The 25,204-nt window shown below is 45.4% G+C and overlaps 1 protein-coding gene across 2 annotated transcripts in view; it reads left to right on the top strand.

The window, feature by feature from the left end:
* COLGALT1 (collagen beta(1-O)galactosyltransferase 1) overlaps positions 1-21,436 on the top strand; it is a 38,360-nt gene extending 16,924 nt beyond the window's left edge. Inside the window, exons 7-12 of one of the 2 annotated variants that reach the window (XR_009557235.1) lie at positions 8,917-8,993; positions 9,703-9,809; positions 10,560-10,692; positions 15,462-15,589; positions 16,147-17,323; positions 18,234-18,371. Coding sequence is in view for 1 of the 2 variants with exons in the window: in XM_060272187.1 (XP_060128170.1) it covers positions 8,917-8,993; positions 9,703-9,809; positions 10,560-10,692; positions 15,462-15,589; positions 16,147-16,353; positions 18,234-18,501 (920 nt within the window). In the remaining variant the exon portion in view is untranslated. Of the gene's footprint in view, positions 1-8,916; positions 8,994-9,702; positions 9,810-10,559; positions 10,693-15,461; positions 15,590-16,146; positions 17,324-18,233 lie in introns of both variants that reach the window. The other variant, XM_060272187.1, reaches the window with a different exon arrangement.
* Positions 21,437-25,204: the final 3,768 nt, after the last annotated feature.

Raw genomic sequence — 25,204 nt, 5'->3', positions numbered from 1 at the left:
GTTTTGCATATTGTTGAATACATCATGATAAGAGGGTTGCTTTTAAAAAGCAAAGACCAGGACACCCCAAAAGTTGTTGAGCTTTTTCTTTTTAGGAAACCACTGGAATTGTTGAGCTTAAGAATTCTTTCAGCTTCACTGGAGTCTTTCCAGTGATTCAGTGGCAAAGTATACAAAGAACATAAATAAAGCACTGGAAAGCTCTTCTTTCTTCCTCACACTCACCCCCCCCCACCTGTGGGGGAAAAAGAGGGGGAAGAGTTTTCGTTTTCTGGTGGTGTTTATGTTGTTGGTTCCCCCAAATAGCTTTCCTCCATATTAAAAAGGAAGGGTTTTTTTGTTTTTAAGGAGACTATCTTTTTGCTTGCTTGCCCTCCCTCCCTGCCTTTGATAAAAAGAGAGAGATTGGTGGGGTGAGGGCTTTGGGGGGCCCCTCTGTGAGGGGTGTGTGTGTGGAGGGGAGAAGATTTAGCTGGCTGCCTTTTGCTGAAATGGGAGGTTGGGTACTATGTGAGCATGATGGGACGGGTGTTTGTTGGTAAGCAGTGCAAGCAAATGTGTGTCTACTCACAAACAAGTCCTACTGAATTCAATGAGGGTTACTCCCAGGAAAGGAAAAGTAAGTTTAGTTGAATTCAGTGGGGCTTATGCCCACAAAGATTCCACTTAGACCTCTGAGTGGGGAAGCAGATGCAACTTGACCAGTAAATCACAAACTACTCTTAAATTGGTTGAAAATATATTAAATATATGATATGAAATTTTATTTCATATTTTTTATTAAATCTACTTCTTCCTTGCATTTTAAGGCCCTCTACCAACCTCAACAATGCCCTCGGCTGCTGCGGGGGAAGTGAGGTGCACCCTCCACTGTTCTGGGGGCCCCCAGCAAGGCCCTCTGCCGTCACAGATGTATTTTGTAATCTATTGAGATATTGTGATGTTGAAAACCAGATATCGCCCTTCTTGGGGGAGAGTGAGGATGGCTTACTTTTGGCAGAGCTTTTGACATCTTCACTGGTGGTTTGCTATAGGAAGGGCTCTGCATGCTTCTGCGCTATTAAGTAATCAGTTAATCAATTAATTTTGGCACCTGGGCAATCCCTGGTTGTGGGCTGATAAAGGCAAAGTTATATGACCCAGATACATGTATGCACTTTGAGCAAAGTGGCATGCTTTTTCCTGTTTTGCAATTCTACCCTGGACAATCATGGAGAGACTGAAGGGCTGGACAGGACCCTCAGCTCCTAAGCCATGTGGCTATTTGGTTTGGTCATCCACTCTGTTGTGCCCATTTCTAAGAGTAGAGGGATGTTTATGTAGATGCATAATGGAACCTGGGAGCAATATCATCCAGATGTGAGGAGTACAAGACCAGTTTGCAGTTGAAGAGCCTGGCATCCTCTTCTTCCTTACATCTGGTAACTAAGCAGACCCTCCGGGTTCAGAGACAGGGGCTGCTGGGGGAAGTGGGGCACTGGCAGTGGCTTTCTAGAGGTGTCTGTCTGGCAATTGCTGGGTGCAGGTCGCTGGGAATCCTGGACTTGATGGGCCTCAGTGCCATACACAAGAGATCTTCTGAAGCTCTCTTCTGATGCAGAATCACCTCAAAAAGGATGTTGCAGAGGTGGAAAAGGTTCAGAAAATTGCTGCCAACATGATCCAGGGGATGGAGTGACTCCCTGAGGAAGAAAGGTTGCACTGTTGGGGATGTTTTACAGCAGGGGTCCTCAAACTATGGTCCAAGGGCCAGATCCAGCCCGCCAGAATGCAGCAAAGCATTCTGACTTAACACAACAAAAGCATTCAGCTACAACTCCATGGCCAGCCTAATCATACTCTCTGTGGCTGCATTGCATGCTGTGATTTGTAGTTTCTAAGGCAGAGGGGTGTCTCTCTCTCCTCCTGCATTTCAAGCGTTCTGTGGAGCTTTGCTCCTGACCCCTCCGCCTTCCTGTAGTTGCCCGCTCCCCCTCTAAGGCAGAGGCGCCAGCCGGGCTATGGTACCGTGGACCCTCTGGCTCTGGACTCTCCGTTCCACCCACCTTGTTGTAGGCGCAGCCACGCCGCTTAGTCCTCGGAGCCCCCTTGGCCCACAGGCACCTCCTGCGGAGAGGCGGGGGCCATGTTGTGCCTGAGTCGCCATGGCAGCCCATGGGCTGGAGGTGGAAGCCCCAGGCGAAGCCGGAGAGAATGGGCAGCCTCTCCCGACAAGCAGCCAGTTCTTGCGACAGACTGGTGAGCAGCAGGGAGGAGGAGGAGGAGGAGGAGGAGAAAGAGGCACAGAGACCTGCCTTATACCCAGCCAGACCATTGCTCAGCACTCCAGGGTTTCATGCAGGAGGCTCTCCCAGCGCCACCTGGGAATGCCAGGGGTTGAATTTGGGACTGCCACTGAGTAGTAGTTGTTGTTGTTGCTGTTGTTGTTGGTTTTATTAAATTTATATACCGCCCTATACTCGGAGGTCTTAGGGCAGTTCACATAACAAAATCTAAATCTAAAACCACAAAGACCTCAAGGCCCTCTGCCTTGCAAAATAAAAACAACAGCCCAATAACACCCCCCCCAAAAGAACCACATTTAAAAAGGGCATAGGATGTCAATCAAATAAATCAAAAGCCTGGCTAAAATGAAACGTTTTTGCCTGGCGCCTAAAGGTGTATAATGAAGGCGCCCTTTTTTTCAAACTATAGTCCAGCCCCCAACAGTGTCTGAGGGACAGTGAACTGGCCACCTGTTTAAAAAGTTTGAGGACGCCTGTTTTAGAGAAAAGGTGAGTAACATGGAATTTAATAAACTTATGCACTGTGTGGGGAAAGTAAAGAGAGAATGTTAGAAGATTTAGGGCAACTAAAAGAAAGTCCTTTCCACAACACACTGTCAACTTGCTACTCCCAGAGGCAGCCATATCACTGACTTGCATGGCTTTGAAAGAGCATTAGGCCCATTCATGGAGATGGAGATGGAGTAGGAGGAGAGGGCTGTCGATGGCTCCTAGCCAGGATGGCCATTCTGGAGGCAGCAAGGCTGGAGGGGAGAGATCTTGAGCTCCTGTTCTGCTTCCTGGTTTCCCTCAATGGGCATCTGGCTGGCTGCTGTGAGACGGGCCATTGGCTTGATCCAGCTGGCTCTCTGGACTTCCTTCTGCTGCCTTGGGCAAAGCTTGACTTCTCAGCCTCTGTTCCCTGGCTGTCAAAGGGGAAATGTATTTGGCCTACCTCCCAGGGGTGTCTGTGAAGACAGCACATAAAGGTACAAAAGCAAGTTAAGGTTGAGGTTCTATAGCTGGGAGTAAACCTCACTAAATAATAATATATTATTATTATTTATTTCTTAATTAATTAATTAATTAATTAAATTTATATTCTGCCCTTCATCTGAGCATCACAGGGCAGTTTACAGTATAAAAACAGAAAAATAACAGTATAACAAACTAAACAACCCCACCCCAGGCATAAAGTTTGAAAGGCCATAAATTGTTTAATCTGCCTAAAACCTGGTTATAGATGAACAGTTCACCTGTTGCCTAAAGATATGCAATGAATGAGCCAGGCAAACCTCCCAGGGGGGGGGCAGCCTTCCTCAAATGGGGAGTGTCAGAGGGTCGTTGTGGCTACTCTAGAGTAACTCCGCTTGAGTCCAGTTTGTGCATAGTATTTACAGTGCAGAGATAGCTTAAAACATGACCTCTCAGTCCGAACCAGAATCCGGCAATGGCGTACGTCTGTTCCTACGCCAGCAAAGTAGTCGGGGCACCCCAAAACGCCTCCCTCTTGACCTGCGTCGCGGTGCTCTCCTTAACTCTTGTGCCAGAAGGAGCGATGCCCTCTCAGCCTCCTCCTGGTCAGGGCGGTGGAAGGGCTCTCCAGCATCCTGGAGCCCTTGCCTACATCTCTCCTCCCCTGAGCTTTCCCATCGTTCTGCCCACTGGCTGCTCTCTCCCTCCAAGGCTCTCCCTTCCCCCCTGGCTGCTTCAGAGCCACTGCTGCTCCCTATGCTTGGCGAGGTGGACGTTAGGATGATGGGGGTTGGCTCCCTGTAGGGACTCACCCTTACAGGGAGCCACTGCAGAAAAGACCCTGTTCTTATGTGGCCACCATCCTCTCACAGAGGAGCACACGAAGAAGGGCCTCCAATGATAATCAGCAGGGCTTCCTTTTGCATAGGCATGCATAGGACCATGCTGCAAAAAGTGCCACTGAAATTGCAGGACTGCCCTGGCTCATGCTTTCTGCTTCTCCAGTTCAAGCCAGCCTGACCAGCCCCGCGTGGCCTGTGTGAAGCCTCTCAGAGCAGCCTCTGCCATCAATGGCGCTTGTGTGTAGCAGTTGCCCCTCCTTTGGGTTCTGGAGGTGTTTGCTGGACGCCGTCCCATGTGGATGATGCACAGTCACTCTTTGTACAGGGCTGCAGCTACATAAAGATCCTTTCACTAAATTCGACTGCCCTTAAAGGCAGAATGGTCACCTCTTTGAGAAGGTGACTGAGGTGGAAGGTAGGAGAGCTCCGTGTGCAACCCCCTTTTCATTAATAACTGCTTGTTTTTGCAAACCGAAAGGGCCATTCTGTGTGCTGACCTTCCCTTGGGAGATTTCTTCAAAGGCAAATTGCCTGTAAGTAGCAGATTGCTTGTGGGCTCAAAGAGCCCATTCAAGGGTGCTGCTTTTGAGGTGGACTGTGCCGCCTCAGAATGTACATGACTTGGCTGCCATGCCAAAAACCTTTCTGCATGTGGAAGGGTAGTGTGTTGGGGAGAATCATAGAATCATAGAGTTGGAAGAGACCACAAGGGCCATCCAGTCCAACCCCCTGCCAAGCAGGAAACACCATCAAAGCATTCCTGACATATGGCTGTCAAGCCTCCACTTAAAGCCCTCCAAAGAAGGAGACTCCACCATACTCCCTGGCAGCAAGTTCCACTGTCGAACAGCTCTTACTGTCAGGAAGTTCTTCCTAATGTTTAGGTGGAATCTTCTTTCTTGTAGTTTGAATCCATTGCTCCGTGTCCGCTTCTCTGGAGCAGCAGAAAACAACCTTTCTCCCTCCTCTATATCAGTGTTTCTCAACCAGTGTGCCTCCAGATGTTTTGGGACTACAACTCCCATCATTCCTGACCACTGGTCTTGCTAGCTAGGGATGATGGGAGTTGTAGTCCCAAAACATCTGGAGGCACACTGGTTGAGAAACACTGCTCTATATGACATCCTTTTATATATTTGAACATGGCTATCATAACCTTCTCTTCTCCAGGCTAAACATACCCAGCTCCCTAAGCCGTTCCTCATAAGGCATAGTTTCCAGGCCTTTGACCATTTTGGTTGCCCTCTTCTGGACACCTTCCAGCTTGTCAGTATCCTTGAACTGTGGTGCCCAGAACTGGACACAGTACTCCAGGTGAGGTCTGACCAGAGCAGAATACAGTGGTACTATTACTTCCCTTGATCTAGATGCTATACTCCTATTGATGCAGCCCAGAATTGCATTGGCTTTTTTAGCTGCTGCATCACACTGCTGACTCATGTCAAGTTTGTGGTCTACCAAGACTCCTAGATCCTTTTCACATGTACTACTCTCAAGCCAGGTGTCACCCATCCTGTATTTGTGCCTTTCATTTTTTTTTGCCCAGGTGTAGTACTTTACATTTCTCCTTCTTAAAATTCATCTGGTTTGCTTTGGCCCAGTTGTCTAAACTGTTACAGTCATTTTGAAGTGTGATCCTAAATTGATAGCAGCAGTGAGAAGTCAATCAAAACAAAAACTAAGAAGCAAATGGAAATGTTATGATGAATATATGAAAAAAAAATTACTCAAAGGATGATATGCTTTCATGCTTAGAATGAAAGATATGAAGTGACACAAGAGGATAAAATTGGAGATAAAGAGATATATATTTATAGGAATATATAGATAACAGAATTTACAGAATTAAATTCTGTTAGAAACAGAAGTCGAGTAGGTAGTGGAGGGAAGTCAGAGGGGGGGAATGGTGGAGGTTGGTATATTGCATTATGGTTGTTTTTTTTTTGCTTGTATTATATTTTTTGTTGGTATGTTTATTTCATTTGAAATTAATGTATGAGATGGATTGTATTGATCATTACAATTAATAAAATTTATTTTAATTTTTTTAAAAAAGAAGAAGTGTGATCCTGTCCTCTGGGGTATTAGCCACTCCTTCCAATTTGGTGTCATCTGAAAATTTGCTCAGTATGCCCTCAAGCCCATCATCCAAGTCATTGATAAAGATGTTGAACAAGACTGGGCCCAAGACAGAACCCTGTGGCACCCCACTAGTCACTACTCTCCAGGATGAGGAGCCATTGATGAGCACCCTTTGGGTTCGGTCAGTAAGCCAGTTACAAATCCACTGAATGGTAGCATTGTCTAGCCTGCATTTTACCAGCTTCTTTACAAGAATATCATGGGGCACCTTGTCAAAGGCCTTGCTGAAATCAAGATAGGCTACATCCACAGCGTTCCTTTCTAGGTGCTCACAGACCGTTTGCTTAGAATCTTTCCTGGTATTGATGTCAGACTGACTTTAGCTTCTCAACATTTGCCCCTACCAGTGGAGTGGTGTTTGTTTCAGGCATGTTTCTGCTGCTATGGACAACTGGTTTTGGTTCTTTAAAGTTGCATCCTCTTTATGTTGAAACGTGGGGGTGGATTTTTGTTTTTTGTTTGGCAGAACAGAGCACTGGTCATTTCATGGGCAAAATAGCATTGCCAGGTGTCTAGGAGAAGCCCTCTAAAAACAAGACTTTGGAGAGTAAAGAGACATTCCTGCCCCCCCTACTCCCACCCAGCTTCTCCTTCAGATCTTTTCCTTCATCTCTTCTTCTTCTGTGCTTCCATGGAATGCAAATGTGCAAAAGCACATTCACGTAAGAAGCAGCCCTTGCCTTTGCTGCCAGGCACACTTTCGCCCTTGCAGATTAGAATAGAGAGACCCCTTGTGGAATGTATCTGTGAGGAGTGGGACAGTCAAGTCTGTTGAAAATAGTGGTTGAAAATGCTTGGGGGGGGGAAAGATTTTTCCTTTTTTTAAGGGAGAACTTGGAGTTATGCCATTGAAGGTTCTAGCCCACACTGAGAGCTAGCCTTGTGCCCAGACCCACTCGCCCGCCCTCCAGCAGATGGCCAAGGGCACATTTCAACTTAGCCATGAATCTGACTGGAAGATATTTGGGGCAATCTTGAACCCAAGCTACAGTGATAAAATATTGGCCAGGGGATGAGAAAAGAAAACCATGAAAAATCCTGCTACTGGAAGGATTTTTATTTATTTATTTTTTGACTACGTCAGACCAACACGGCTACCTACCTGTAACCATCCCCATATGTTTGTCATTTGCAGCCAGAGGCCAAGGAGCAGGGACTTTCTGAAATGTCCTTGCCTGGTTCCTGGAGATCTATTTACAAAGTTAGTGTAAACTCAGAGGTAGTGAGCTTTCTTCCTAGGGCTCCTGAGAAGTCAAAATTGCATTTTGCTAAGGCTAGACTGGCCCTCCAGATGTTGCTGAACTACAATTCCTCTCAGCCCCCTACCAGCACCGCCAGGGGTCAGGGATGAAGGGGATTTTAGCCCAGCCACATCTGGAGGGCCACAAGATCTCCACCCCTGGGCTAAGAAGACAATCCATTTTAAAAATCCACCTAGAAACCTCTTAGTGGTTCTCAGGGTGTGGCAAAGAGGAAGGCAAGTGTGGCAAGAAGATTCAAGGACAAACAAAGAAACAGTTAAACATTTCAGTATAGTATAGTATCAAAATATTTTTTGTAGCTATCTGTGCCTCTCTGTTTTTCTACAGTTCTCCGCAGCATATTGTTGTGAAGAGGGATTGTCAGCTCTGCCAAATATGAAAGATCAGAAAGGCTTCTTTGTGTTGATGAGGAGATGAGAGTTTGTTTGTATCAAATAAGATGTTGGGATATTTGTACTCCGTGCTGCAAAGCAGGAGAGAATACGAAGACGGTAATTGTCACATGAGAGTTCTGCCTTCAGTGTGAGAAAGGAACTCTGTGTTTATCTTCTTCTTCACGTGATGTTATTGTACTCACTTTACTTTCGCTTCTGTCTCTTGATGTGACTGGAAGCAAAGATGCCGAGCTCCAGATTTTACTTTGTACATAGCCCTTAAATAAAGTAGTAATAAGTTCTACTTTATGGCTCTCTTTATCTTTATCTACTTCACAGAGGGCAGTCGCATATCACATTGGCGTGCCTGGGGGCAGACTCACCGCTAGCCCTCGGCCAAAATGCCGACAGAGATGAGAGTTTGTTTGTATCAAATGAGATCTACTGTAAATAGGTTTACCAGGCAAAAGCAAGTTCACACCTCTCTTTGAGTTTGTATACATATATTTTGGGAATGATTTGTGTTCTTATGTGGCTGCATTTCTAGATGCCGCCTGATCATATTATAAAGTAGTTGTGTTCTATGTTGTAAATCATGCACTTTTTGTTTTCCAATGTATTTCTTACCAATAAAAAATGAGTGTGGTGTGAGTAATTTTTTCTCCTGAAAGTTTGGGAGACCCAGTACTCCAGGACTACGTGGTGCACTGGGGATTAATGGGGAACAATTCATGTATGTGCCTCCACATCGAAATTTAGAGTGCAGGTTTATTAATCTGGCTTGGAACTATCTTCACAGACCAGAGCAGTTCTTGGGGTATTCAGACTGGGAGTCTTTTCCAATCCTACTTGGAGATGGCAGGGACTGATCCTGGGGGTCTTCCGTGTGTCAGAAGCTCTGCCGCTGAACAATGGCCCTTCCCAGCATCTGACACAAGGCCAATAATCTGGGGGGAGCTTGTCATAAAATCCATCTCTGCTCTTGTTTTCCTTAAATAAAAACCTAGTGGCAGGTCACGTGACTCACCGCATGACCCAGTGTTTTCCTTCCCTACAGTTAAAAACCCTCCAGTGGAACCTTCTCAATACCTATCTGTGCCTCCCAAAATCCCAGACAAGATGGGATTTGATGAGGTGAGTAAAAACAAGCAGACCTGTGTGAATGTGCTTGAATGGCATAATCTGTCACAAGATTCAAGTAGAGCACAGAATTTCACTGACCCTTGATTGTCACCATCTTCACCATCATGTACATCTGCTTCCATGGGGTCTGGGCGATTTCCTTTGGGTTTGGGCTAGTTTGGGGGACTTTTTCATTGGCGGGCTGTGATGGTGCTGCCTTCTGAAAGCCAAGCTGCAGACTTCCCTAGTTCTCTGACTTCTGGAGCCTTCTTTGTTCAGCTCTGCAGACAGATCTTAGAGTGTAGTGCCATGGGGAAATATCTAGACATGGGACTCTACCTCTGCTCTGCCCTCCGAGAGAGCTGGTGCCAGAATCCCAAGGGGATGAGAGTAGACTGTACCACTTCAGACTACAGGTGTGTGGGGAGAAAGATCACCTTTTATAATGCCCCCTGCATAAAAGAACACTTCCTGCAAGCAAAATAACCCCAGCTTATTTCCTGCTTTGCTACTTGGCCATTTGCAGGGAGCTCAGCATCTTCTGCCTACAGTCTAAAGTGATGCAGAGTCCATTCTGACTCTCCTCACAGGTCCACTACCTCCTTTGGTTACCTGCACAGCTATGGCAAAGCCTGGGGTGCTGCTTTGTTCCCTCCTCTGCCTTTCTGCCATGATGGGCCATCGCTCTGCATTCTTGACGCTGCAATGCTTCCTTTCCCAGGTCTTCATGATTAACCTGAAGCGCCGGACCGACCGCCGGGAGCGGATGCTGCGGGCACTTTATGAGCAGGAGATAGACTGCAAAGTGGTTGAAGCTGTGGATGGCAAGTGAGTGCCCGCCTGGGACAAAGGCAAAAAGCCGCAGGGGGAGAAGGGTAGAATAGGGTGCTTGGCCTTAGCCATGTCAGTAGGCAGTATCCTGTGTACTTAGGGGCCCAATGGTGTTGTAGCGGAATGGGCTTATGCTCGCCATATCTAAAAGGAGGGGCTGTAGCTTAGGGTTGGGGCCCCTGCTTTGCATCCTGCAGAAGGTCTTAGATCTGCAGTCAAAAAGGCTCTCTGGCCGCAGGTATAATGTGAAGGGTCTTCTGCCTTGAGATCCCCAGCCAGTCGTGGCCAGAAAGGAAACTAATCTGCCCAAAGTCAGCACCCTGCGCCCTTTATCTTCCTTGTTTAATCTTCGCTTGCACAGAGCAAAAGATGAACAGTTGCCCTCAGACAGTTGTTGCCAAATTGCTCACAGAAAGTAAGAAATAATAGGGGAAGTGAAATCTTGCATTGGAGAAACTCCAGTGGCTGTTGAAAGAAGTAGGCAAGCTTTTGAGTTGCACACAACCCTGCTCCTTGGGCTTGACTGCTTTTCTGTTCTGTTCAGTGAAGAACTCTGTGATGGCTGGAAGCTTCTGCACCAACAGACGTTGATCCAGAGAAAGAGAAGTGTTTTCTTCTTTCTGTTTTATTTTTCACCCTAGATCACATAGCCATATATCTTTGGCATGTATCTCTGCCGCTCTCTTCATGAATAGCTTGTGTTCTACTGACTGTCCTCCTTTATTCTTTCATTCCATCTGTCCTCAGAGCAATGAACACCAGCCAGGTGGAAGCGTTGGGCATTAAGATGTTGCCAGGTTACAAGGACCCATACCACGGGCGTCCACTCACCAAGGGGGAATTGGGTTGCTTCCTCAGCCACTATAAGATTTGGCAAGAGGTAAGTGACGCTCATCAAGGCATAGTCTGTCTTTTCAGGAGATTAGGTCATCTGTTCCCAGCCATGAAACTCTTTCAAAACAGCTGTATATGTGTGGTTCTGCACAAGCAGTTAAGGACTGCAGGACACAGTACTTGGCACAGAATCCAGTTTCCACAGAATCCCCTTTCATCGGGGGAGTAGGCAAGCTTTCAGTCCTCCTAGCTAGGCTTGAAAGTTTGTGGCTCATGGGGTTGAGAGATCTCTTCTGTAGGACAGGGATGAGGAACACGATGGGCTACAAGTCCCACAATCCATTTCCTCATGTTGACTGGGACTGCTGGGAATCTGGAGGGCCACAGGTTTCCCATTCCCACTATAAGATTTCCAGAAAGTTGGTGGGGCTTTTATACCACTCCATGCCTAATTTACATAATTTACACAGGTTGCAGAATTCTGCATTTTGTGTTGCAGAATGTGGGTTAATGTGACACAGGACTTCAGTGAGTGGATGTTTTAAAATGGTAGTTGGTAAACACAGTGCCTTCTCTGGCCTTCTTGCATACTGAAGAGCTCACATAAGTGGCATTCCATGGGGAGCCTATTGAATTCTGCAGATTAGCTTTCTAGAAATGAATAAGATCTGGAAACAGAAATGCTTTTCTATAGGTGCAGACATTGGTCTCCTCATCCCACGTGAGTAGACCAGTCACATCAAAGTGTCTGTGTAATTCAGGGCTCACTTTATTTTTGAAATGGTTGAAAATGGTTCAGTTTAGGCAACAATTGTATAATTGTATTATTGGCTCAAGATACAGAAAAATTAAATATAAAAGGAGATGAAGCAATGCGCATTGGACTAATTTCCATCAGTGGAGAAACATGGGGGCTTTAGTGTTACACAGAATTCCAGAGCTGGCCCTGTTGTGCTGGCACAAGTGGAGTGTTGACCTTATTTTGGCACAAGAGCCAGACTGTGTGGTCTTGCTTGCTTGCAGTCTTCCAAAGCAGCAAGAAGCCATCCCTTAGAACCGGATTTCACTGCATTTTTAGTATGTGCTGGGCCATGTTGGATTATTCCATCAGCCAGAATATGGAAAACATTCACGGTGTGATGATCTATATAATAATAATAATAATAATTTATACCCCACCCATCTGGCTGGGCTTCCCCAGCCACTCTGGGCGGCTTCCAACCGAATATTAAAACAGTACAGCATCAAACATTAAAAACTTCCCTAAACAGGGCCGCCTTCAGTTGTCTTCTAAAAGTAAAATAGTTGCTTATTGCCTTGACCTCTGCTGGGAGGGCGTTCCACAGGGCGGGTGCCACTACCGAGAAGGCCCTCTGCCTGGTTCCCTGTAACCTCACTTCTCGCAATGAGGGAACTGCCAGAAGGCCCTCGGGGCCGGATCTCAGTGTCCGGGCTGAATGGTGGGGGTGGAGACGCTCCTTCAGGTATACAGGAAAGGGACCTTTAGGGGATATTTGCCACTCAAAATCTGAATGCCAGTTTTGTTTCTCTGCCCTTACAGGGTGCTGTGGTGCTGAAAGACTGCAGAAAAGGAGTGCAGAAGGTGGCATTGAGAATACCATCCACCTTCTGAGAATACAAGCTTTGATTTTTTTAAAATAAAAAAGCAAGTTTCTAGACCAGCCTTCCCAGTCCTGGTGTCTTCTAGGTGTAGTGCTGATGGGACTGATCAGAGTTGAAGTATTGTGGAAATTTCTCAAGAAAAATATAGAATTAATGGAAATGGGAGAGAAGTTTATTAGAGGGATACAAGCAATATATGACTGTCAAAAGGCAAATTTGATAATTAATGGTGAATTGTCGGAAGCGTTTAAAATCGAAAAGGGAACCAGGCAAGGGTGTCCCCTTTCCCTGTTACTATTTATTCTAACTTTAGAAATCCTTAATCAAGAAATATGGGAGAATAAATAAATAAAAGGAATATCTGTGGGACATAAATCCTTTAAGATGAGAGCATTTGCCGATGATGTAGTCTTAATGGTGGAAGATCCAGAAACAAGTGTGAAAAAAATTCTAGAAAAAAATTGAATGTTATGGAAAAGTATCTGGTTTTAAACTTAACATGCATAAGACAAAATTAATGGTGAAAAATATGAATGAACAACAAAAAAATTTTTACAAGAAGAATCAGAATCTTTGCCTAAAATCAATGCCAAAAATGAAGAATATGGAGTAGATGATTCAGCAGGGGAAACACAGCCCAGAACAAGTAAGGAGGTAGTACAAGAATACTTGGCTAGTTTAGATGTATTCAAGTCTCCAGGGCCAGATAAACTACATCCAAGAGTATTAAAAGGACTGGCAGAGGTGATTTCCGAACCACTGGCAGTAATCTTTGAGAACTCCTAGAGAACAGGCGAAGTCCCAGCAGACTGGAGGAGGGCAAATGTTGTCCCTATTTTCAAAAAGGGGGGAAGAGAGGACCCAAACAATGACCGCCCAGTCAGCCTGACATCAATACCAGGAAAGATTCTAGAGCAGATCATTAAGCAAACGGTCTGTGAGCACCTAGAAAGGAACGCTGTGATCACTAAAAGTCAGCATGGGTTTCTGAAAAGTAGGTCATGTCAGACTAATCTGATCTCATTTTTTGACAGAATTACAAGCCTGGTAGATGAAGGGAACACTGTGGATATAGCCTATCTTGATTTCAGCAAGGCCTTTGACAAGGTGTCCCATGATATTCTTGTAAAGAAGCTGGTAAAATGCGGGCTAGACAATGCTACCATTCAGTGGATTTGTAACTGGCTTACTGACCGAACCCAAAGGGTGCTCATCAATGGCTCCTCTTCATCCTGGAGAGAAGTGACTAGTGGGGTGCCACAGGGTTCTGTCTTGGGCCCCAGTCTTATTCAACATCTTTATCAATGACTTGGATGATGGGCTTGAGGGCATCCTGAGCAAGTTTGCAGATGACACCAAATTGGGAGGGGTGGCTAATACCCCAGAGGACAGGATCACACTTCAAAATGACCTTAACAGATTAGACAACTGGGCCAAAGCAAACAAGATGAATTTTAACAGGGAGAAATGTAAAGTACTACACTTGGGCAAAAAAAATGATAGGCACAAATACAGGATGGGTGACACCTGGCTTGAGAGCGTCCCCACCCCCATCGTTCTACCCGGACACTGAGGTCCAGCGCCGAGGGTTGTCTGGCGGTTCCCTCGCTACAAGAAGCCAAGTTACAGGGAACCAGGCAGAGGGCCTTCTCGGTAGTGGCACCCACCCTGTGGAATGCCCTCCCACTAGAGGTCAAAGAGAAACAACAATTACCAGACCTTTAGAAGGCATCTCAAGGCAGCCCTGTTTAGGGAAGCTTTTAATGTTTGATTTCTGTATTTTAATGTTTTGTTGGAAGCCGCCCAGAGTGGCTGGGGGAACCCGGCCAGATGGGCGGGGTATAAATAGTAAATTATTATTGTTGTTGTTGTTGTTGTTTTTATTATTACATGTGAAAAGGATCTAGGAGTCTTGGTAGACCACAAACTTGACATGAGTCAACAGTGTGATGCAGCAGCTAAAAAAGCCAATGCAATTCTGGGCTGCATCAATAGGAGTATAGCATCTAGAGCAAGGGAAGTAATAGTACCACTGGTCAGACCTCACCTGGAAGTACTGTGTGTGTCCAGTTCTGGCCACCACAGTTCAAGAAGGATACTGACAAGCTGGAAGGTGTCCAGAGGAGGGCAACCCAAATGGTCAAAGGCATGGAAACAATGCCTTTATGAGGAATGGCTTAGGGAGCTGGGTATGTTTAGCCTGGAGAAGAGAAGGTTAAGGGGTGATATGATAGCCATGTTCAAATATATAAAAGGATGTCATATAGAGGAGGGAGAAATGTTGTTTTCTGCTGCTCCCGAGAAGCTGACACGGAGCAATGGATTCAAACTACAAGAAAGAAGATTCCACCTAAACATTAGGAAGAACTTCCTGACAGTAAGAGCTGTTCAACAGTTGAATTTGCTGCCAAGGAGTGTGGTGGAGTCTCCTTCTTTGGAGGTCTTTAAGCAGAGGCCTGACAGCCATCTGTCAGGAATGCTTTGATGGTGTTTCCTGCTTGGCAGGGTGTTGGACTGGATGGCCCTTGTGGTCTCTTCCAACTCTATGATTCTATGATTCAGGTTTAGAAATGGTTAGCAAAACAAGGAATACATGAAGAGATTTTTTTTATATGCAACAGCCGCTGCAAGGTTACTGATTGCAAAAAATTGGAAATCAGAAGAAGTACCAACATTGAAAGATTGGCAACATAATTTTTTTGAAATAATTGAATTAGCAAAAATGACGGCAACAATTAGAATGCAATCTAATGAAAATTTCTAACAGGAATGGAATGTGTAGAAGAATACATGACCAAAAGATGCTCCAACAAGAATTTATTGATATGTATAGACTGATTTCACAAAGTTAAGTTAAGCAGATATATAAGAATGATTGTTTAATTATTAAGATACAGAAATACAATCTCAATAGGTATATGAATCATTATGTAAAGATTTCATATATGTATTGCAGCATTAAAAAGAAAGAAAGAAAGAGTTGAAGTCTCTGAAAGACAAAAGGCTGGGAAAGGCTGGTCCAGACCCAACAGAGCTACCAATTGCTGGGGTGTGTGTGTGTGTGTCATCTGTCGCCTGCATGACTTCTTGTCCCTCTATGTGGCCATCAAACTCAAGCCAAGCATTATGGCTTGAAATATTTCCATTAAATAAATGAATCAAGAAACAGTGAATTGTGCTGACTTTTGCCAGGTTGCTGAGAGAGGCCTGGAGAAGTCGGTGGTGTTTGAGGATGACCTGCGCTTCGAGATCTTTTTTAAGCGACGCATGATGAACCTCATCTATGACTTAGAAGAGGAGGGCCTGGACTGGGATTTGATGTAAGTACGGAAGTCTTGGCAAAAGCATCCTTCAGGGGGGAATCTTGTATGGCAGAGTTGAGCAACATTTTTGCTTCTGAGGAACTGCATGCCAGCAGGGAGTTAAGGGACCAGCAGCCTCCCTGCTCCCTTGGGTGGCCGTCTGTCATGGGTGCTTTAGTTGAGGTTCCTGCATTGCAGGAGGTTGGTCCCTCGAGGTCCCCTCCAACTCTTAAGATTCTATGAAAGCTGCTTTGCCGTTCACACTCATAGGCACCTCGTTCCCCCCATGACTTTCACTCCTGTTCACTTGCCTCACACACTCACACTTTCATCTCTGCAGCACTGTCTGCCAGGAACTCCAGTGAAGGTGAAATCACTCTCCCTGTTCTACAATTAGCAGCACAGGGACAGCAACCTTTTCCCTGCTGATGGCTGGTGGCTGAGCAGCCGGGGGGGGGGGGAGCGCCCTGGGGCTTGGTGGGCTGCATGGAGAACAATGGAGGTCTGCCTGCAGGCTGCCCCCATGTGATTCAAAGGGAAGAAGTGTCATGATCTCAATCTCTGCCTGCCTTTAGATACATTGGCCGGAAACGCATGCAAGTGGAGCATCGTGAGAAGGCTGTGCCCCGCGTCCGTAATCTGGTGGAAGCAGACTACTCCTACTGGACCCTGGCCTACGTTCTCTCCCTCCAGGGGGCCCAGAAGCTCCTGGACGCCCAGCCCCTCTCCAAGATGCTGCCTGTGGACGAGTTCCTACCTGTCATGTTTAACAAACACCCTGTGTAAGGTTGGGGCTTCAGGCTGCTGGGAGGGGAAGAGGGGCCTGTGGCCTTGGGATTATTAACACACCCTTGGCACATGAGATGTAGCTTCTTAAAAGAGGAAGATAGAGAGGAGTCCCTTGCTGTTTTCTCTTGGATAGAAGCTGTTGCCTTTCATCTGTCTCAAGACAATGGAAGTCAAATGGCCAGAGAATCACAGCGCCTGCAGAGTCTAGCTGCAGAGTCTGGTGACTTGTAACTGCTGCCTCCTGCATTGCTTTTGCTGCATTAGCAGCACCAAAGTGACCTCCCTGGGATGCAAACCTGGGCAGTGTGTATGGAGGTCCTGGGTTGCCCAGGCGACAAGACCTCCCCTCTTGGCCTTGCTGATGTGGTCCAAAGGAAAGCAGATCAAGATCTTTGGCACCAGCTGGGCTGCATTCGTTGCTGGAAGGAGGCGTACAAGGAGCCTCCAGTACACTCCACTCCAGATTTGCGTAGGGTTTACTCCTGAGCCTTTTCTTCTCCCAAATATGTATCACAACGCAGCAGGTAATAGTTGTAGGCCCTCCTGATTTACAGAAGGATTGTCAGTGGCAGGCTGTTGGGCCAGAAGGATGGCCCTCTCTGAGCTTCCTTCTACAGTCCTGTTGCACACCACCTCTTAAGTTTGGCACAGACCCCTTTGCTTTTGTCTCATCTGTACATTCTGTCCTGGCATGTATTTCTTGCTTGGAAAATGGTTTTTGCTCTCATGCTCCCTTGCCTTGTTCCAAGTTAGTTTCTATCTTCTCTGGCCATGCCACCTATCTGAAGCCAAGAACACTGGGCAGCTGAAGTGGATCTCCCTCAGTGTGGTTAGATCAGGGGTAGCCAACTCAAGAGGTTGCTGGACTGCAACTTCCCTTGGCCAGTCTGGCTGGGGGTGATGGGAGCCAGAGTCCAAGCATCTGAAGAGCAACTGGGCTAGGTGGCTGTACTCTTTGAGAAGGTAGGAATCAATTCTCTGTGGAATCCTACGTAGCTTTTGTCTCGGTAGCCTTCACTCTAAGTAGGGTTCACTGTCACTTCTAAACAATGTTCGAAACTCCCATTGTTCTGGGCACATTTTGAGATACAGAATTTCATCAGCGCAAGCAGTTTCTGAGCTCTGGGCACAGTACTGTGCCTAAGATTTCAGATTAAAACTGCAGAGTGGAAGGAAAGAAGGACCTTTTTCTGCCTCCCTCTTTCCAGCTACTCTCTGAACACTGGAGAAGAGACCCTCTTAAGACCCCCTCTTAAGGGGGGTGGACAGGGGAAGGGACTAGACCATGTGAAAAATGAACATAATATTTTAGCTGCGGTTCATTCATTTTCAGCTATGTATTCTTGTTATAAAAAAGCGCACCTAGACATTCTGTTGTTATGCCCATTGCCGAGGTTTGAGGTGTGATTTAGCTCCTAGCTTTCATATCACAGCTTCTAATAAGTTTGTGCTGGAAGAATCTAGAGTGAGTGTTGTATAATATAACAGCTGCCCGAGGAGCTGATTCTCTCACAGGAAGACAAGAATGTGACAAAATATCTAACACTGAGGAAACCAGGTCCATGTAAGCAAGATGAGTGAGGAAAGTTATATTGGCAGAAAATATTTCTACAGAACATATTTGTATTCATCGAGAAGTGAAATGATGAAGTTTCATCTTTCTAGCTCCTCAGAAACCTAAGACAAACTTGGGTAGTGAGGAGAAGGATACCATAAAGGCATCCCTTCCCCTCAAAGGGGGTTCATGGTTTGCCTCATGTAACCTCAGGAGTCGTATTTTTGTGCAGTTAGTTGTTTGACTGATTTACACATGTGGCAGAGATGTATCTCCAGAAGCAGCTCTTTTCATGTGGTGTTTGTTCTCCTCCTGCAGTTCTGAGTATATGGAGCACTTTGAGAACCGGAACTTGCTGGCCTTCTCTGTAGAACCGCTGCTGGTCTTCCCCACACACTACACAGGAGACGATGGTTACATCAGCGACACGGAAACTTCTGTGGTGTGGAACAATGAGAACGTCAAAACTGACTGGGACCGGGCCAAGTCCCAGAAGATGAAGGAACAGCAGGAGCTGAGCAATGAAGCAAAGAACTCTGATGTGCTCCAGTCCCCTCTGGACAGCACAGCCCGCGATGAACTATGACCCTGCCGGGCCACAGATGAAGGGGGCTGAGCAGGAGGGCATGGCATGGCATGGCATGGCATGGCATGGCTTTCCCCTTTCACAGGGTTTATGGGTCGCTTCCCTCACTTTTCACTGTGGGGTCCACATCTTTCATCACACCTTGTGGCAAAGCAATAATGGCAAGCTCCACTCCCTCTGCCATGGGGAGCCTGTGACAGAAATAATTTGGTTTGCTTAGCTGTGCCATCCCCCGCCTCTCCCACCCTCTGTTTTGGAAGTGGTGTGGGTGAGATCTTTCCATACTCAGTTGTGTAAGAGAAGTTTTATTCTTTGAAGAATTGGTACTGGCTTCTACAGGGAGCCCTATATCTTCTGGAAGGAGCGAGAGTGGTTAATCCTTGAAAAAGATGCAGGCCAGACTTGCAGACTACAGCACAATGATGCTCTGTGTCAGACAAACCACTTAGCTTCGTGTACATTTCAGACCTGTCCAGTTATTTTTATATATATATTTTTACTGGTGACAGTTTCTGATCTCATTTTTGTGGAATCCTGATTCCCCACCCCTCCCCTTTCTTTGTGCCTTGTCCGTGCTGAGATTGCAACAGCGGGTTTCGATGTGGAAAGTCAAAAATGTCCTTGTTTCCCTTGGGGTAATGAATGTTTTTCCTAGCATGTCTCTGCAGAGACACAAAGTGCCTTGGTAGGTTGTCGCTTTCACTCCCCAGTGGTCAGAGATGCATGATGGGAAGTGCCATCTGTTGTGACGTGGGGCTTGTGATTTCAGCTCGCTTGACATAATATGCTGGAGACAGTTCTCTAGTAACACTTCTTTATTAAAGCAAACAAGACTGAGCTCTGAGGAGAGGAAAGCTACTTTTATAGGGACGGGGGACTAGCTAGAAAGGGAGACATTTTGGAGGCAATCACAGTGCTGCCTTTTGGAGGAAACCAATAAGACAGAGGATCCAAATATAGCAGCTTAAATGAACCAATAGTAGCTGTACCTTCTGGAACCAAAAGGCAGTTACTTTATCCTAATGCAAATACAGACAATAATAATACAGATATAAAATCCTTTGACTCAATACACAACACCATCCATCGTGGGAGGCATGGCTCGAACCACATTTAACTTCATACAAGTATAAAGCATTGCCCTTCAACTTGTGGGACAGCATTTCAAGGTGGGTTGCGCCTGCAACACCCCACCATTATTATTTTTGTTTGTTTTTCAAGCCCAAATAAAAAATATGGGGCTGGGGAAGAGAGGGTAAGATATACCATAGTTAATTAAAATGAGACTCATGTTGCAGATTAGGGTTAGAAAGGTGGGCCCCAGATCTGAAGGCTGAAGACAGTCCAAGGGCTCCTGAAGTTTGGAGAATGTGCTGAGAAATTGGAACAGGTCCATGGGGTGAAGGAGAGGAGGGAGAGGCCTGCAAGGTAGTGTTAGCGATCCTGTAAGGAACATTGGAAGGTTCTAGAAGCCACAGCTCAAAGTCAGCCTTGTTGCAGTTTCACCCATCCTGGAGGGACATACAGTACCACCATGATACCCCTTTTGGTGATAGCAGAGGTGCCTCAGAAAGCATGGTTGTGGTTACCTTTGCTAGCAAGCACCACCCAACTCTGAAGCAGGTGGCGTGTGGTGCGTCATGTCAGCAGGTGGAGAGGGTTGCAGCTGGATGGGATGGGAGATCCCCAGCAGAGCTCTTCCATCACATCAGGATGGCGAGACTGGAGGTTCTGCCCCCAGACCTCTGTGTATTCACTTACTCACAAGATGCACAAAATCAAGACGATTCACAAAATCAAGTGCCTTGCAACTTCTTGCTACATGAGAATTTCCTTCACAGCCCTATAGTTAGCTGCATTCTCTCACTGCACCCTCCACTTCTCAGCAGAAGTTTTGCATCTGATACTCTCATCTTTCAGAGGTGTATATTCTTCAGCACATGGTATTTGAAACAACCTTGGACAACACATTTCTTCTGTTGATTGGAGTTGGATTAGCAGAACTACACCTGTGTTGCAATTTGAGCAGCTTTATTTAATATCTATATGCAGACTTGTGGTTGGTGTGATGTTGTATATAGGACACACATAATTTATGATGTGTGTCTGCACAGATGTTTCATTTGCAAAATGCAACAGATGTTGCTTGGAGAGGAAGGCAGTGATGGGATGGAGAAGAACCTCATACTGGTCTTTCCTCTTGAGTAATTTTGGATGGGGCAGTCTGTGCTGACCTCACCCTTGTGGCCAAAAAATGGAACCAGCCCAGAGGTAGAATGTGGTTTGTTGGGATCAAATGCAGTGACTTGATGCACAATTGGGTTGCAATCCACCAGCAAGTGGGCCATAAGCTTGTGTGCAGCTCCCATTAATTTCAGTAGGGGTTGAACAGAAGAATAGCAATAGATGGTACCCTTAAATAGTAATAATAAACCCTCAAATATGCAAGTGACTATTATGCCTGTTAAGCAAAAGCAGAAATGAAGCTGGCTAAGCAGAGATTCAAACCCAGTTCCTACAGGTCCAAGGGCAGCACCAGCCCAGTGTGATCAATCTTGTTGGTACCTGTTTACACCTTATTAGAATCGCCTTTCCTGGGTGAATCTCTAGTCCCCATGATGGTTGAATTGGGTTTGCAAATTGGATGTACCAGCACAGTAGGAGGCTAGAAAAATGGGCATAAGTAAATCTTTGCTTCCATTTTGCTGTTCATCTTAATGACATCTGATGTAGACCAAAGCTTTTTTTCAAGTTCTCATGTTTGAGGTGCAGAATCTTGAAGCAAGAGAACTAACACATCAGGGTTTTATTTTTGTGACCATGAAATTGATGCACAAGTTGTATTAATACAACTAAAGTAGAACTGTATGTTATTTGTTTCATCTCCTTTGAGCAATCACTACACTAAAATGATTTGGCTATTGTGTAGTCCCTATCTCTGCCTTTTCTTCATTATATGTCTGTGATGGTGATGAGATTTTTGGGGGGGTCATTATATATTGGTTACCTGGGAAAACCCCATAGAATTTCATGTTGCTTGTCCTCAGCATTCCAGAGTGATTTTTTAAAATTTTACAGCTTGTTGTATGTACCCACAAGTAGGCAATCTCAATCTAGCTGGTTGTTAGACTCATTTGTCTGTTCTACCACATTCCCATTAGATGCATGATTTTCAAACTTGTGTTTTGGGGTTCTTTTCAGCTTATCGGAGGTTCTTCCATCAGATGATCAGTCGTGGTGGACATATTTATTTGAAAGTCAGTTTGTCCAGCATCATTGGTCTTCTCTTGCAGTCTCTTGCCACAGGAGAGTGTTGGGTATGTTTTAGGCTACATGCTTAGTTCATGGCACTCGTGAGGTGCATCAGCATTGCTCAGCATGAATGAAGTGCAGGGATGAGGAATGTTGCTGGACTACAGTGCCCACCAGGCTGACTGTGGCGTTTGGAGAGCCATAGGTTCCCCATCATTAGCGTAGTCATTTGCGAGATGCTTCGGTTCACAAACAATGGAATTTGGAAAGAGTTAATTGAAGGTAAAAGGTTTGAAAATGCTGTATTAGATGCAGACGTGCCATGACCTGTTTTTCATTTTTGCTTTCAATGTTACATTATTAGCTCCATTAGAAAGAAGCAGCATCACACAGGGCCATACGGTGATCAGTGACTTGAGCAGAGACTCTCTTAGGTTTCAGGCTGCGCTCTTTGCCAGCCCTGCTTCCTGAGATCCTTTTTAACAGAGATGCTGGAGATTGAACCTGGGGGATCTCTGCAGGCAAAAGCCCCACTTTCCCATATGTGGAGGCAAGGATTCAATATTGTCACCTCTGCCTCCACCATCTGTTGAAGCCTACCCCAATCTGGTGCCATCCAGATGTGGCTGGTATTCAGCTCCTATCATCCCTGATCACAGGCCATGCTACCTGGGGCTTATGGAGAGTTTTAGTCCAAAATATCTGGAGAACACTAGATTATTGAAAGCTGGTCTGTTGCATGAGCTAAGCGTATATCATAGAACAGCTTTCCATCACGTTGCATCACGTTAGCGTGTCGGTTGTAGTGTGCAGGTGTGTTGCACAAACACTCCCTGCACTCCTCCCGGGGCTGGAAAGGGCTAGCAAAACTGAATTAATGTGTTGCAAAATGTTGCATGTCTAAAAAGTGTGTCATCAGCATGGAAAGTTTGGAAAGTTCTTTCATAGAATCATAGAATTGTACCCCCAAGGGTCATCCAGTCCAACCCCCTGCAATGCAGGAGTCTCAACTAAAGCATCCATGAGAGATGGCCACCCAACCTCTGCTTAAAAACCTCCAAGGAAGGGGAGTCCACCACTTTCTGAGGGAGTCCATTTCAATGTCATGCTGAGAATAAAATAAAAAAGTCCACATTTCAGAGACATCTGCATAGCCATTTTATGAGTCACTCCCCCTACAGATGGGGTATAAATTTATTACACAAATAGAAATCCCTGCTGGTCTAGAGCAGAAAGGTGTGTCACGAACTTTTCAAAATGTGTCAGTGCAGAGCAGTTTATACACCCCTTTCCTGTTTTGCACTCTCCACCCGCCTGAGGCTGCTTCCTTTTGGGTGCTGAGTTAGGATTAGGGTTAGGGGGTTAATGTGAGGGTTAGGGTTAGAGGGTGGGGGTTGGGGTTAGGTGGTTAGGGTTAGGGGTGGGTTAGGGTTGGGTTGGGGTTAGGGCAGCGGGGGCTTAGGGTTTAGAGTTTTTAGGGGTTGCGTTAGGGTTAGGGCCACACACAACCCTCACCACAACCGTCGAAGGTAGGGGAGTCCAAGGGCTCACAAAAATTGGGGGGTCAGGCTTCCATTACAGCTCCACAATGTATTTAAATGGGAACTCCATACGTTACAATGGGAGTCCAATGCAAATTATTATTCAAAAGCCTTCTCTTTTACTGGAGGTCGTTCTACATGGGTGAGGTCGGTGTGGTGAGTATAGAAGTGAGTCTGCCACTTCCCAGGGCACACCCTGTAGGGTTCCAGCCTCGTACGTATAACTAGTATGTTTGAATCTAATTAGTGTACGAAGGGGGTTAAACTATGGTTTAGAGTAGAGATGTCAAGAAAATAAACAACTACCTGACTTTTAGAAGACATCCCTGTTTAAGGAAGTTTTTAATGTTTGATCTATTGATCGTGTTTTTAATATTTTATTGGGAGCTGCCCAGAGTGGCTGGGGAAACCCAGCTAGATGAGTGGAGTAAGAATAATAACTCTCTGCCAAAATAGAGGGAAGCTGCTATTGAAAAAGATGAGGTTAAACTCATCACAAGAGGTTAAATTTGGATCAAATTTTAAACGTCCCATCTTTGCTTTAGCAAAAGGATTTACTACACTTTACCTGCACATACTAATACAACCTTCTCTCAGACAACACTGATCTTTTTGACTTTTTCTATTTTCAAGACACCAAAGTGCTTTTAAATATTTGTTGTTGTTGTTTAGTCGTTTAGTCGTGTCCGACTCTTCGTGACCCCATGGACCATAGCACGCCAGGCACTCCTGTCTTGCACTGCCTCCCGCAGTTTGGTCAAACTCATGTTCGTAGCTTCGAGAACACTGTCCAACCATCTCGTCCTCTGTCGTCCCCTTCTCCTAGTGCCCTCAATCTTTCCCAACATCAGGGTCTTTTCCAAGGATTCTTCTCTTCTCATGAGGTGGCCAAAGTATTGGAGCCTCAGCTTCACGATCTGTCCTTCCAGGGAGCACTCAGGGCTGATTTCCTTAAGAATGGATAGGTTTGATCTTCTTGCAGTCCACGGGACTCTCAAGAGTCTCCTCCAGCACCATAATTCAAAAGCATCAATTCTTCGGCGATCAGCCTTCTTTATGGTCCAGCTCTCACTTCCATACATCACTACTGGGAAAACCATAGCTTTAACTATACGGACCTTTGTCGGCAAGGTGATGTCTCTGCTTTTTAAGATGCTGTCTAGGTTTGTCATTGCTTTTCTCCCAAGAAGCAGGCGTCTTTTAATTTCGTGACTGCTGTCACCATCTGCAGTGATCAAGGAGCCCAAGAAGGTGAAATCTCTCACTGCCTCCATTTCTTCCCCTTCTATTTGCCAGGAGGTGATGGGACCAGTGGCCATGATCTTGGTTTTTTTGATGTTGAGCTTCAGACCATATTTTGCGCTCTCCTCTTTCACCCTCATTAAAAGGTTCTTTAATTCCTCCTCGCTTTCTGCCATCAAGGTTGTGTCATCTGCATATCTGAGGTTGTTGATATTTCTTCCGGCTTTTAAATATAAATGACATTAACTTCAAAACAAATCTTTTTTTTAAGTTGTGAAAAGAAACTGCCTAAATCAGAGACTAATTGTCAAAATTTTATATCCATCTATAAGCTGTCCTCTTTCAAAAGAATTTGTGATAAGCAACGGGATATCATGATTTATTTATTTATTTATGCTTTTCTTTGATAATAAAACCATTGATACTGTTCTGCTTGCCATTTCATAGGAAATTCATATTGTGTGAACAGGCAAGCCATCCACAAAGTTATTTAGAAACATGCAGTGACAGAGATTTTTACAATGAAATAAAATTCAGTTCCAGCAATTCCAGTCATTTGTTTTTGGTCAGGGTGGACCTTGTAGAACTAAAACAGAATTGCTAATTTGCATGATTCTCTTTTGCTTGTAGCTTCATTTGGAATTAAATATTTTCCTAAAAAATCCTAG

This window comes from Zootoca vivipara, chromosome 2, assembly GCF_963506605.1.
Source record: "Zootoca vivipara chromosome 2, rZooViv1.1, whole genome shotgun sequence".
In the NCBI taxonomy this organism is placed as follows: Eukaryota; Metazoa; Chordata; class Lepidosauria; order Squamata; family Lacertidae; genus Zootoca; species Zootoca vivipara.
This window is presented reverse-complemented; position numbering and strand designations above follow the sequence as displayed.